Source organism: Puccinia triticina, chromosome 13A (assembly GCF_026914185.1).
Source record: "Puccinia triticina chromosome 13A, complete sequence".
In the NCBI taxonomy this organism is placed as follows: domain Eukaryota; kingdom Fungi; phylum Basidiomycota; class Pucciniomycetes; order Pucciniales; family Pucciniaceae; genus Puccinia; species Puccinia triticina.
This window is the reverse complement of record NC_070570.1, coordinates 1,945,333-1,959,789: the sequence shown is the minus strand read 5'-3', so window position 1 is coordinate 1,959,789 and position 14,457 is coordinate 1,945,333. Positions and strand designations below refer to the sequence as shown.

At 51.4% G+C, this 14,457-nt stretch overlaps 3 protein-coding genes across 3 annotated transcripts; 2 read left to right on the top strand and 1 right to left on the bottom strand.

Moving 5' to 3' along the window:
- Positions 1 to 1,885: 1,885 nt before the first annotated feature.
- Positions 1,886 to 2,966, top strand: PtA15_13A193 (uncharacterized protein; the record flags this gene model as incomplete). The annotated part of the gene is made up of 2 exons (XM_053162366.1): positions 1,886 to 2,048; positions 2,773 to 2,966. The coding sequence occupies 2 exons, from the start codon at positions 1,886 to 1,888 to the stop codon at positions 2,964 to 2,966; spliced, it is 357 nt and encodes a 118-aa protein (XP_053026349.1).
- Positions 2,967 to 5,269: 2,303 nt separating this feature from the next.
- On the bottom strand, positions 5,270 to 5,782 carry PtA15_13A192 (uncharacterized protein; the record flags this gene model as incomplete). Its single annotated transcript, XM_053162365.1, has 2 exons — positions 5,270 to 5,385; positions 5,512 to 5,782. The coding sequence occupies 2 exons, from the start codon at positions 5,780 to 5,782 to the stop codon at positions 5,270 to 5,272; spliced, it is 387 nt and encodes a 128-aa protein (XP_053026348.1).
- Positions 5,783 to 10,927: 5,145 nt separating this feature from the next.
- On the top strand, positions 10,928 to 11,989 carry PtA15_13A191 (uncharacterized protein; the record flags this gene model as incomplete). Its single annotated transcript, XM_053162364.1, has 3 exons — positions 10,928 to 11,022; positions 11,073 to 11,175; positions 11,453 to 11,989. 3 exons carry the CDS (start codon positions 10,928 to 10,930, stop codon positions 11,987 to 11,989), a joined length of 735 nt encoding a protein of 244 aa, XP_053026347.1.
- Positions 11,990 to 14,457: the final 2,468 nt, after the last annotated feature.

The following is a 14,457-nucleotide window of genomic DNA, read 5'->3' as shown; positions in this document are numbered from 1 at the left end:
CCTGCTCACCGCCTTTTGACCACCCACCGCCTACCGTATCGCCCTTGCCAATTTTGCCTTGCTCCTTATCATCTCCGCCACAATCCGCTCCATCACCCAAATCGCCCCCGATCTCTCCAAAAATACCTTCTTTGTCGCCCGCTCCTTCTCAAACTTCTTATCTGGAGACAGTTGCCATGGGAGGCATATCCATAGTGGATGATGATGATATTTCACCAGTTGGAATTGAAAAATCTGAAGATGCAAGGACAACCCGCTTCTACAAGGACAACATTGCTGAGTATCTCAAACTCCTCAAAGAGTATAATGCTGAAGAGTTATGCTATGAAGAAGCCGACGAAGAAATGTTGTAAATTTGCACTGCCAACATCCCCACTTCCCCACCTGCCGGTACCACAAACACTTCAAAGAAGAAGAAGAAGAAGAAGAAGTCACCTAACGCTACTTCAACTCCCAACAACCCGGTTTTATTTTATGTTTGATACCGTCATCCTCTGTCCCCCACACCTACCCCACTACCAACCTCACCCTTGACCTTGTCCTCAACCTCAACCTCGGCCTCACACCTTATCAATTGTGACATCTCAACTTCATCAACTCTTGCCTCCCTTCCCTATCTTCAGTTATGATTCTCCCTCTCTTAAGCTCTTTTCTTTTATAGGAGGGGAGAGTGTAAGCCCCCTCCTTTGGGGTCTCACAAAGCTTTCACAAAGAGTATCACAGACTCCAGTATTTAGCCCACACCTCCTTCCACATCCTAGCCGGTAGAGATCTTGCCCCCTACATCTCTCCTGGCTAGGTAAGCCTTCCTCCTTTTCCTCCTTTTCTCCTCTATTTCTAGTTGTACTTACCACAGAGATCTTGCCCCCTACATCTCTCCCGGCTAGCCTTCTGCAATCCAAAGCCCCACTGGTTGGAACTAGAAGCTCAAAAGGCTCCGGCCTTGTCCCACTTGCCCGCTTTCCTCATCGTCTCCAGTGAGGGTCCACCGGACCCTTACAGGTTCCTTGAACTGTTTCGTGATCTTTGTGGGCCGTTCTTTTGGCCGCGCATGCGCGATGAAATCAAGATTTACACTCAAAGGTGTCCTACCTGCCGAAAAGTCCCAACACCAGCATCTCCCACCGCCAATAACCCGCCGAGAAGTAGATCCGAGTGGTGTGAACGCATCAAACCTGAGCAGAAGCCATCCCTTCACCCTCAAGGCGCCAGGAATCTGAACCTCGGCCCTGCCTCGAGCTGCTTTCCCTCCAACCAAACCGCTGCCGACCACAAGGAGCGCATTGCCCGCATGGAAAAAGCCTTACTTGCCCTTTCCGCCACTCCTTCTCCTTGGTCAGCCTTGCCACCATTGAAGGCCTTTGGATCATTTCAATATTTGCTTGACTGGGGCCTTGAGCCCCTGGTATCCAATGAGACAGTGACGTACTTGGCTACTAGTTGGCAAGAGAGGCGATTGGCGCCACAACGTTTGCCGCCTACCACTCCTTTTGCCAGGCACTGGGCCGGCAGTTACAGAAGCTACTCCACCCCCAGATCCTCTACGTTGCGCTCTCCTTTGTTGGCCTCAGCATGTTCCCCACCCACTCCTCCGTTACCCACTCTAACCCCGAACTCAAAGCCATCCTTTCCTTGCCACTCCGGGGCACCATCCACCAGCTCTTCTCCCAGCCGAAGCGGCTCCTCATCCTCTCCAGCCACGGAACCGGCTTCCTCAACATCCTCACTGGTGCCATCTCCGCAATCTGGTTTGCCTCCCCGCCCAGCCTGGGTACACTCCACCTCCCGCCAACCAAACACTGTCCTGAAGCCACCCCTTCCCCCCAGCAGCTCCACATCCAATCCGCCATGGCACCGCAGCCTCTCCACGGCCAACTCGCCCACCATGGTTCTCCCGCCCAGCACCTTTGCCGCCTCCAGCTCTACACCCAGCACGGGCACCTGCAACCGCAAGAAGGCCATCCTTGAGCCCGTCTGTCCCCACCACCGCCTCCCGTTTGCCTTTGCCGCCCGACTGTACCTGTCCAGGGCCAACCAGCCTTGGGACGGTACCCTTGACTGTCTGCTTGCCGCGCTTGCCTGCGCCGCCTACGCCGCCTACGCCATCAATCTCCCCGGCATCGCTAGATTTGTGTTGCTCTTCATCCCCTCCGTTGTGTTCCGCTTCCTCACCCAACTCACCTCCAACCTCTCCAAACAAGCCCTCTCTGCGGCCCGCGCCGTCAGCCACGTCCCCAGTCAAAGAAAGCACACGCCCTCCTACCCCCCAGAACTCCCCCTCCGCCTTCCGAGAGCTGATCTTGGCCACCTCTAAAGCAAGCTACCCGCCATCAACTCTATCCCTGAACACGCCCTGCCCACCTCACTCAAGCTCATCCAGAGCAAGCAGGACCTCTCCGCCCTGCTCAACATCCTCATCGGGGCCATCTACCCAATCTGCTTTGCTGCCCCGCTCAGCTGTCTTCTCACCGCCCTCGTCTCCTCCGCTGCCTGCCAGCTTGCACGCACCAGCGGCCCACTCATCCTCAGACTCATCCCCCGCCCCCTCTTCCTCATCCAGCGCGCCGTCGACCCCTTCAGACTCAAAGGCTCTCCTAATATATTCAACACCCTCAACGCCCTCGCCGCCTACCTCCTCGCCTGCCCCATTGAGCTCGCCCAAGATCAACACCATCATCTCCACCAACAAGATTGCCAAGTCCCTGGCTTCTCCCATCCAAACATTACCCCCACCTCCTTCAAGTTCATGCCCCCAGCCTCCTCCTCAAGCAGACCCCAACTCAGAGGATGAGGAATATCTCAGGGCCTTGGACGAAGCATGGGAGGCGTTCGAGGCTGAACTGGACCTCAAGTATGGTACTGGACCCTACCAAATCAACATCAATTCCCAGTATCAAGAAAGCCTCAAAGATGAAATGACTGACTCAGCCTCACCCGCAACACCCACTCCTGCATCCACTTCCTGATTTGCTTCCCCGCCCCTTTGCTCTCTGCTCCCGACACCCCAGCCGCACCAAATTTCCTCGACAGCATCATCACCAACACCCTCCCCAGTCTGTCCCACCCACATCCTCAGATCTTCCTGTGCCCCGACTGCCAGATTCAATCCAAGTCTCCAGCCCACCCAATGTCCCCCCTCCTCCCATCCCCATGCACAACATTGTTATCTTCCCTTTTGTTTTATAGGGGGGGAGAATGTAACCCCCCGCCTTCGGGGTGTCACAAGATGGATCACAGGATCCCAAACAGACCCATACTTAGTCCAACCATTCCCCCGCCCCTCCTAGTTCAGCAGAGATGTTCCTTCCATCTCTCCTGAGATAGGTGAGTCCGCCCAGTTTCCTCTTCTCTCTCCTTTCCTCTCAGCTTGTACATAGTCTAACAGAGATGTTCCTTCCATCTCTCCTGAGCTAGGATTGCGCAATCAAAGGAAAAATTGATTCCAGAAGTCCTCCCAAGGCCTCAGCCTTGTCCTCAGCCTCGTCCCCTTGCCCTCGTCATCGCACAGTGAAGCTCTCCTCGTTGAGAGCTTACACACAAGCACCGTAAAATTGCCAAAAAAAACGCGTTATCCGCACGTTATCCTCCTCAGATTGCAGGGGATAACGTAACAGGTCTAATAAAACAGAAAAAATGAGAGAAAAAAATAACGTAACTAAAACAACACTGCCGTTAGCGCAACAATAACGGCACCAATTCAGTTACGTTATCTGTTACTTTTTGTTACGGATAGCGCAACTTCCCTGCTGACGGTGATACTGCTGTTCAAGCTGCCATTGCTCCTCAAAGAACTGGTTTGTGTAGTCCTCTCCCGGGGCAAAGCAGTTTGCTTGGCCATGTAGCTGACTGAGAGCCAAAACAGAGGCTTTTACTGCATCTGTAGCATAGATTAACTTGTTGAACAGCCATTGTGCTGACAAGAAGCTGAGTTGTTGAGAGTAATATGCGGCTCTGGCCTGGAGTTGAGTGAGATGATGTAGCCAAGTTGAGACCCGAAGTGAAGATACTAGCAATGAAAGAAACGACCAGAGTCGCTCAAGGCCTTCGCCATCTGACAAACCCCACCACGAATTCAAATGGGGGTTGTATTTAACTTGACATGACCATTCATGTACAAAAGCATGGAACACTGATGTTCCAAAGATCAGTTCGTCAATTCAATCATCCAATAAACCCTGCTGTGTAAATTTTGGTCAGCATGGTTAGAACACATGTCACAAGTAACATTTAAATATTGCCTACCTTCCTCACATGGGTCTCTAGATGGCAGCCAAGGTCGTAGAGAATCCCAAATTTGTGATTGGGGAACTCAGCTATGATTTTCCTGATGATCAATACTCGGTGTAAAAGCCTGTAGGTTTTAATAAATGTAAGGCATAAATATATGTTTTCAAACCATGAAAAGGGGATAGCTTGACTCACTTTTCTCCGGTCTGGTAGATGTTGGCAAAGAGAAACGGGGCATTGTGATGACATGCACTGGCAAACAGCCCGTTATCATCACACTTTTCCCAGCTGGTCCCACTTCGAGTATCATTGGCGGCCTTATGGGAATCAGAACACGGTGGCTGGAGCATAAAGATGAGTAAGTGTATGTGTCTGCCTTGGAGTGTGAAGAAACTACACTACTGACATCAATTCCGATAGCATCAGCCTCAGTTGATTCTACAGCTTCAACATCCCTATTAAGTGCAGACGGTCGGACAAAATCTACCGGATAATTTTCTTTGCAAGGAGAGTCTTTACTGGCGTGAGCATAGTGGCGCTGTTGAAAATTTCTGTCCATGGCTATGATCACATTGGGTTCATTTGGATTAGATTTGACTACATGTAAGTTGGGCCCAAAACATCGAGGGCACTTGTCTGACCAAAGTTTGGCTTTTGAGAGCTCTAATCCATCTTTGAGAATATTTTTCTGGCATGCAAGGATGCGGGAATGAAGGTTGGCACTGAAGTTGAATGGGATCAGAAGATTCCTTTTTCTGAATTTGTTCCCCCAAGCAAACATTATTGGGCTGCTGCGAGTATCCAAGAAGGACAAGAGAGCTTTTACAAAAGCAGAAGCAGATACAATGGCCGATTCCCATAGATGGTGATGAAACTGAATCATTTGGATTCCAAAGGCTGTCTGTGGTTTGTCAGCAGATGAGGCAAAATAACCGTAGTGAATCAATCAAACTGCATCAGGCATGCATTTGCAGAAAGGGATCAAGAAGTGTGGACAATAGTCTACAGCAAGATGTGCAATCACCAATGAGAAAAGTATGTCTTAAGGGAGATCATGAGAGGAGCTGAAGAACATACAGAGCAGGTCAATCAGGTCCACTTTATGGTTTTCAATCTCATTGGGCAAGCAAGTACACGAGTCCAAGGGCACATCCACCGCTGTTGGGACACAGGTCCAGTTCAATTTTTTGTACTGACAATCTAAAAATGCTGATGTTACTGCGGTTTCTAGTTGGGCCCATTGTGCACTGATTGACTCTTGCCGCTTGGCATAACAACGCATACAATGATAGTTTGCATGGGCCAAAATGGGGTCGTAATCTTCCCACTGATTTTGTTGATTGTCTTTAAAAGCGGGCTGGTGAGCTGGTTCGTTTGCCTCTTCCGTTCCCATAGCTGTGTCACCGTTTGCCTTGGTTGTTGGAGGTGTTTGCGCTTCAGGAATCAGACCCATTCGACGACCTGCTTCAACGTTCTGCAGGAAGCGAGCTTCGGCAGCAATCTGGGTTTGGGTGGGTCTCCGGGCTTGAGGTCGTCTGGTGGATCCACTCGCCATCGTCCCAACAATCCTGTGACCTGTCGTCCTGGGAGACATGCTAAGAGCGTTTCAGGTAGCCAGAGGTGGTTGGATGATGGAGTGTTTTCAGTCTGGTGGTGCCAGATGCGCGAAGGCTGGGCCGAGGCCAAATGTTGTGGAACTGGGCGGGCCGCCGGTATGATCATCCCGGCGGTTAACTGCTATCGGATCTGCCCCAAGGTGTTTGGTCCGGCTGGACTTTGAATCAGACTGATTGCTGATGTTGTATGTAGATATGTAAATTTTTGCAATGTAGAGGGTCGCGTGTGAGGGATTGCAAGGGGTGTCTCCCCCTACATAGGCTCAAAATGCCCTGTATCTGGGCTATGTAGTAGGGGAGATGCAGTCAAATGTGGTGGGGCCATCCACCCCCTGGGTGACTTCCCGTCGGGATCTGCGGGTCTCCCAGAAGTGTTCTAGAGCCCAAAAAGCTAAATTTCCCTGCAAAAATCTAGACTTTTGTTAAGATTTCAACTCTAAAAGTGGAGGCGACAAAAAGGGGGGGGGGGCTATCTTGAGGTGAACAGATAGGACCAAGGAGCAGGGTTGAGGTTGTTGAGGCTCAGACTTGATGATATTTATTTCATGTCCGAGGAGCAGACCTTAACCAGACAACTAGAGAGCCCCCCAGCAAGATCCAAAGGGGGGCCTAACCACAATAACAGGGGACAGGACAGGACAGGACAGAACTGGGGACAGGACAAAAGGGTACTGGACAGGTTACTGAACAGGTGACATGGACAGGACAGGACAGGGAACAGGAGACAAGTCATGGCCACTTGGACATACAAATCAGGACAGGGGACAGGAACAGGAGGACCACTCGGTCAAACAGGACAAGACAGGATTTGACCACTTGGTTGGACAGGAAACAGGGGCCACTTGGCCAGACAGATAATGTGAGCGGAAGATGAAGTCAGAATTTGGACAACTTTTTGGGTCTAAACCATCCTCTGCGGGGGTCCCAGATTGCATGGGAAGTCCTCCACTGTTTTTGACCCCGCTAGGGTGTTCAAGAATGAACTTGAACACTGACTTGCAAAATTACATGCAAGTTGCACCTGGCCAACTTTGAAACCCCCTATTATTTGGAAAGAGAAAAAATAGAGAATGTCAAAACGGACCCGGGTACCGGTTGCACCGCTGGTACCCGCGCGTTTTTTGAGAAAAACGGGCACCCGGCACCGCATCCGGTACCGCCAGGCGGGTACCAGCGGTCTTTTAGGCGGGTACCAGCTGGTTTTTTTTTATCAAAACTCACTCCCAAGCCCCAAAGGGAGGGCATGAAGACTCACTACCCTCTTGATGGCCGGCAGAGACCGGTCATTGAGAGGAGTGCACCCCCTCAATGAAATTAAGGGTGGGGAAACACTCCCCTTTATGGCATCGCGAGGAAGATATAATCCCCTCAATGCCATTGAGGGATTCTACTCTCTAGATATTCCCCTTGGCTCCCCTCGGTCATTGAGGGGATGGTGCACTCCCCTCAATGGAATCGAGTGGGGTGTGTCCTCTCGATGACATTGAGGGGAATACACAACCCCCCTTGGTGTCATCAAGAGGACGCAATCCCCTTGTCATCGAGAGGACACACTCCCCTCAATGGAGGGGAGTGTGTCCTCTCAATGAAATCAAGGGGGGGGGGGGCGCTCCTCTCGATGACATTGAGGGGAGTACACACCTTGATCCCATCAAGGGGAGTTTGTACTCCCCTCAATGGCACCAATGGGAGTCCATCCCCCTCTGGATGCCATCAAAGGAATGGTTAACTCCTCTCAATGGCGTCGAGAAGAGGACACGCTCCCCTGCCGGCCATTGAGAGGAGTAATTGATCCCCTTGATGGCCGGCCAAAGGTGGCCGCGTGCCGGAGTACCCCGCTCCCCGGCCGGGGATGAGCGGTACTTGGGGGCGGTACACAGCGGGGCAAATCAAGAATTGCACAGCGGGGCAAATCGAGAATTGGCGGCGCGCCCCGCGGGTGTCACAGCCTCAAAGCGCCACTTGCGCGCCCCCAAAACGCCACACTTGCGCCCCAACAGTGAGCGCTCCCTGAACGCACCCAGGGCTACCCAGGGTCGCCCCTGGGGCCGGTGGCGACACCGGTACGCCCTCGGTACGGCTCGGAGACTGGTGCTGGCCTGGGGGCGGCTTCCCCGGCAACGGTCGGGCTGTTGCGCCCTTGAGGCCCTACAGTCAGCGCTCCCTGAACGCACCCAGGGCTACCCAGGCTCGGCCCCGGGGCCGGTGGCGACACTGGTGTGCCCTCGGTACGCCTTGGAGACTGGTGCCGGCCTGGGGGCGACCTGGTCGCTGCCCCGGTGGCGGTCAGGCTGTTGTGCCCTTGGGGCCCTGCAAACTGCCGAAGCGCCCCGAGGGATTTCCACCCCCCACAGCCTCAGGTACGGCCTAACGATCACCTTGTGACCACTGCAAGTCAACAACACGGCCTTGATGCAGGTCGCTGAGGCCTCTCGCATCATTTTTTTCATTTTTTTTTCTTCTCACAACCACCTCAAAAGATGCTCTGCCACGTGAGAGCCCGAGAAAACAACTTTTTTTTTTTGACTTGTCATGATTTTCTCCCAAAAGTGTTGCAAAACACAGGGAAGTCCGTTATCATCCCTCAAATTACTGTTGACCTACATCGCAGTAGCTGTACAGTGTAGTGCACACTAGGGGCAAATAGGTGTCGTTGCGGCCCGCAGCGTCACCTGACGTTGCATTTGGGGTCGCGGCCGCAGTGACTGCGCCTACTTGCGCAGTCACGTGGGCTTGCAACGACAGGGTGACGCTGCATCCCGCAGCAACAGCTACATGCCTGTAGTGGCAGCTGTCAGGAGCGGCCTCTTGGTTAGTTCGGACCACAGACTAGGTGGTTTGAGCCCCGCAGTAGCCACATTTTTGGCTTCACTGGTCTCGGGGCTCCCTCTCGACCCAGCAGAGCTGGCTCTGGGTGGCGTCACAGTTGCGCCCCTCAAAGTGAGAAACGCATCATGGGCGACCCGGCGGGGCGCTCCTGGGACCATTAGACTCGCCCCCGATGCGCCCCATCAGGGCGTCTGGGGGGCAGCAAGTTACGAAGCGCCCTGAGGGCGTTCCATGCCCGCAGGGTCCCGGCGACGCCCTGGAAGCCGCCCCCGGGGCGTTGGGTTCGACCTGCTGTGTACCCGGGTACCACACCGCTTTTTGCCAAAAAATGGGCCCAGCACCGCATCCGGCACCGCTGGGCGGGTGCGGGGCGGGTGTGGGCGGTACCTGCCAGGCGGTGCCGGGTACCTACAAAGCGCCTGCGCCCACCTGACGCTTCAGTCGTACATGCGCCAGGTGGGCGGTACAGTACGCCAGGATGACCAGGAGGCATACTGACGCAACCATGACACGCCTTGGGTCGTGAGGGCCGTGGTGGCGCCAGTAGAGGCCGCAGGTGGACAGCTGCCCTTGACACCATCAGTCCGGCGCCCGTGGGCGATGCCACCCAAGTGTCTTGGTTGGGGCGGCGTCCCACAGCAGCGTCAGGGAATGACACTCCCGTTTTGCACCGGTCATGATTGCGCCGGTGATAGATGACATGAGCGCTGTGCCACACAGTTGCCCAGCAGTTGGCATCAACTGTTTGGCGCCACGTGTATGCAAGTGCTCACGTAGCTCAACCGCAACAGGATGCGCCGGCCAGTGAGTTGTGGTTTGATCCCCCTGGGGCCGACCGGCCTCTGCGTACCGAGCTGGTGAAAAAGGCCAGGCACATAAAAACGTCCCCAGGGGGATTCAAACCAGACCTCCTTGTCAAGACATCCAAACCAGGGCTAATTAGCAGCTACACCATTCCGGATTATGGTTCCATCAATCAGCAGCTCCTTGTCGCATCCACGGACCTGCTCACGAGGAAGTACCCCCAACGTGTATTTACCTTGGGCCAGGGATGCTGGGACTTAGAGTCAAAATCAACCGGCGGGCCCGGGCCGGCTGGCGCGCGAGCCAGGTGGGCCGGGCCCCACGGTATTACTACAGTTAAACCTAGACACGGGAGTCCCACCGGGGGTCCCGCCCCCATGCGTGCCATCCGCAAACAACCCTGGGGGCACCACAGTAGTGACAAACAGAGGGGGGCACTGTCCAGACCTACTTAACCCTAACCCATCTCACATAGGGTATTAATGGAGGACTTCCTGTCATTCTGGGAACCCCGATTTTTCCAGATTTTGCGGGGAAATCTGGGCTCAATCTTCCCAAATCCTAGATCTGCCCAGATTTCCCTGCAAAATCTGGGAAAATCTGGGTTTCCAGATTGGCAGGAAGTCCTCCGATAGGTCCCCTCCGAGTCAATCTGGCAGCGATCTATCCAGCCCGCCAGCATTCCATCTAGGGCTGGACCCCAAAGACGGGGTGGACGGGTATACGTGGATATCCGACCCAACGGGTCGGGGGCCGGCAGTGTTCTCTTCAAAAAATACCCGTCGGGCATTCTCGGGTATAAAAGTTGGGACACTCTGCTGATCTCACGGGGTCCAACGGGTATTTGGTCTCAGGGGTTGAGAGCCAGGCCTTGCGCCTTGCAGCGGCGCAAGGCCTGTGTGCTCAACTTTTTGCGCCATCTGGCCGCCCGAGGCACAGCATGAATAGGCATCCAGGTGCTCACACCTGATGCCAAAGCCCTGGAGAAGTTGTCTCAGGCATAAACGTCCCAAAGTCCGATAAATAGGCATAAGAGACGGGGTACCCGCGGGTATACCCTATAGTTCTGGGGGATATCCGCGGGTACCCACCGCGAAAAATACCCGCATCTACCCAACCCGTTATCCGCGGGTATTTCCACGGGAGCAAAACCTCCGGTTTTACTCTTTGGGTATTCCCAACGGGTATTACCACAGCAGGGCTGGAGGCTCTTGGGTATCACCCGGGGTCCAGCCCTAAAATTTCCATCCCACCCATCCAATATACACCCCATTCCCCCCACAGTGGAAGCTTTAGTCACCCACGACATACTATATTTTGAGGCTGTCACAGTTATCCAACTCACCACCCGGTATCCCGCCACCGATGTGCGCCTGAGACTTGCATCACCCTTCTGAAATGTCATTCATCCCAATTCTGTCCACCCCACCGGCCGGCCACTCCAAACAAAGATGATTGTGAGTGCACTCCCCCCTCGGCCCCTCCAGTTTCAAATGACCGCGCAGCTCAATGCCAACCAAACCCGAAGCGAAGATTTTGTGAATGTGTAAGTTGTCTATTATGTGACACTATAGCTGACATTGCGTACCTTATCAGGTGGACCGTACTCGTAGTTGAGAAGGATCACGACCTGTTTGGCTCTTCCCCCCTGGTAGATGAGGTCGACAGGCTCAGCTGCCGGTGCCCGACTGATGCCGAGGTGACTGCGCAGGTGGCGCTCATGGCATGAACGCTCCAGCCCGGCGATCATGACACCTCCTCCCACGACCTCCGCCATGCAGTCCCCCCTATGCTCCCCATCTGAAGATAGCCCCCCCCCCCCCTCCGCCCCATGATTACGTAGCATGATTTGTACCCCAGCGATCTGCGAAATGAATGTGATTCCAGCCAGTCATTGGCATACCACTAATCACGCAGCGAGCCTGCGCAATACGAATCCAGTGTGATTAACATGGCCCCCCTGAGCCCCCTCCCAGCCGGCTGTGGCTGGTCTGCCGGTCGCTGCCCCAGGCCAAACGGCTGACGGAGCCCGAGAGCGTTACCCGCCTACCAGTTGTCCTCCCGCCCTTTCGGCCGGGGCCGTGGGCGACCATCCCCCATCGTCGTGCACGATGTCGCAGCAGCTGGCGCCCGGCGGCCAGCCAGGCCCCACCACATGGCCAGCTCACCCGCGCCCTTGGCCCCGCCCTCTATTGGGCCCGCCTATGTCCTACCCGACGGGACTAAGCCAGGCAAGCGTCGATGGGAAGCCAATTGGTCAGCCCAGAGGCCGCCCAAATGATACCCTAACCAACGACCCCCAGGCCCCGGGAGAGCTGCCCGCCACCCGCCCCCCAAGAGGTCAGAGCCCATGTCATCATGCGGCCAGTCACCCGCCATGCAGGCAGCATCCCAACGACCTCAGCGGGTGTGCGCCCGTCGTGGATTTGCCACGCGCCTCTGCGTTGCAAGTTCTAGGTTTCGCCCAATGGTTGTATGGGGGGCGCCTGACCTGTACGACATATGAACGGTGAGTGGCAACGCCCAGCCTACATGTGGCAAAATCACGCCATGCAGGCGTAAATTTTTTGCAGAGGCAGCCGGGCGCCACGGAGGACGATTGGTGGGCGACCCACTTGTCCCGGTGTGTAGCAACGGGTACCTTTTTACATTCTCTAAGAAAAACCGTACATTTTTTTGTGTTCTGGTGAATTGTAGGGGGAAACCTTCATCTTTGTTTCTGTTTTTCTCTGTCTTTATTGGATGACTTCTAGAGAGCTCTATATAAACCTCTACATCTCAACTTAAGACAATTACCAAAACCACAAACAGTGCTCATGAAAGCAAACCAAAGGCTTAGGATTTTTTTCATTTTTACTGAAAATTAAGAGTTTGGGTGTATAAATTGAGATCTGGGAGGCTCCCATGCTTGACAGGAAGTCATCCATTGAATTTGGATGGTTTCTCCTCTTTATTTTTGAGTCATGACACACTGAGACCCATCCTGTGTCACCTAAGTCCTTTCTCATTGTCCTTTTCCCATTATCCCAGGCTCAAATCATCACAGGATATATTAAATTGTTGTACACAGCGCCTTCCGGAATTGTACTCCAGAGTACAAAACTTCAGATTCTGTGAAAATCTGTAAATACATGGCAATGCAGAAAGAAATTCTTACATGATCACACAATTCTGAGTATAAAATAATACAATGGGATCTTCAAAATAAATAGTTAGAGATAAAAGATTTATAAAAATATGCTTGTTGAATGGTGAGACAGTCAAAAGATGAAAATCAAATTGACAGATATTTTTTAACCTTTTTCACATCATAGTAACCCTCTGGAGAAATACCTTTTTCTAGAAGATCTATCATTTTAGCCCAATAATCACTCTCACCTTGAAATAGCAAATAGAATGTGGGGTCATGAGCTTCAGTATACCAATAAAAAATCAAATTGAGTGCTAGATATAAGGTTCTAGTGCATGAGTCTGAATCAGAGAAGAAACTAATGAGCATGTTCTGCTCTACTGAGAAATCTGAACAAGTAAGGGGATTCTTATCAAAATCTCTGGTTTCCTTGGATATTGGAAATGTCCCAAATAGTGGGAATTTCCTGTCTTCTGACTCTGGCATCAAGATGCTACGGACCCATTTAAAAAAATCTTTCTTCCTCAGGTTTTGTTTAGTAGTATCTGGATCTTCTGATTGTAAGTACTTTTCCAAAAATAGGTGACAAACTTTCAAGTTTACAACCAATGTGGATATACAACCAATGTGGATAGTTTGCGAGTAAGGTCTGGTTTACGGACCAGTTCACCTCTATTCTTGAAAATTGATACTAATCCTATCATTGAATCTTCCTCTGTTAGATTATTCTGCACCAAGTTCAATACAATGGGAAATCCATTTAATTTATTAAATTCATGACAGATACTGTTCCTGTATTCAGAAAGTGAAATCTGATCAAATTTATCTATGATCTCTTGTTCTTCTGCGTCAAATTTTATGTGTATCCAATTTCCTCTGAAAACTTTGGGTTGCAAACTCTCTGGAAATTTTCTGAATCGAAACAATTTGAACTTTTCAGTAGCAGATTGCTCATGAAGATCACTGGTTGGAGCTTCAAGATCTTGATGGAATTTCAATTTTGATCTAATGGAATTATATGTGAAGATTTTCATTGCTTTCTCCACATCAAAATCTTTCACATCAAAAATCAGGCTTCTTAAAATTTCCAGGATAGGGGATTGGGAATCTTCATAATAAATTTTAGTTATCTTTAATGCTGGATTAATTGCTCTGACAAAATCAAAACTGCCTGAAAAAAAATCAAGCAATACTTTCTGACAAGGCCCAAAATTTATGTGATCATTAATGTTTTTTAAACTACCCATTATAGGGAACCTCCCTTTCCCAGGCTCAAATGCTTCCTTGAACAGCCACAAAGTTATTAAATGATGAGAATGCATTTCATTGTTATAATTTCTTTCTCCAGGATTTATGTTAACCAATAGTGATGTATTAATCAAGAGAATCCATTCAATCAATGTATTTACTCTTCTGGTCAACTCTCTTCTGGATTTCTGAGGGCATGTATTTTTTTCTGGATTAGCAGCTTGATTCAGACTTGAAGTAATTCTGATTGCATAAAATCTATCCAGCATACCTTTAGATACCCTGATTGGAAATTTTACCCCTTTGTAAAGATTGTTTGATCCACATCTTGTGCTCATTATAGAACTGATTCTTTCAATGAATGGCTTTGTAAAACCAAATAAAAATGTATCACTAATGCAATTTTTTGGATTGGTTGTTTTGGAAATTAATCTTCTAGACATCTTGAATGAAAGAAGCATTTGTTGAATGTGTCTCTTGACTTGTGTGCGGTTATTGTACAATAGATGGATTGCTTCCTGGAAATCCTTCTCCTGATCATTGGGAAAAATATGTATATCATTATTTATCTGGCTCTTCATGGGACTGATTTGATTGATCTTG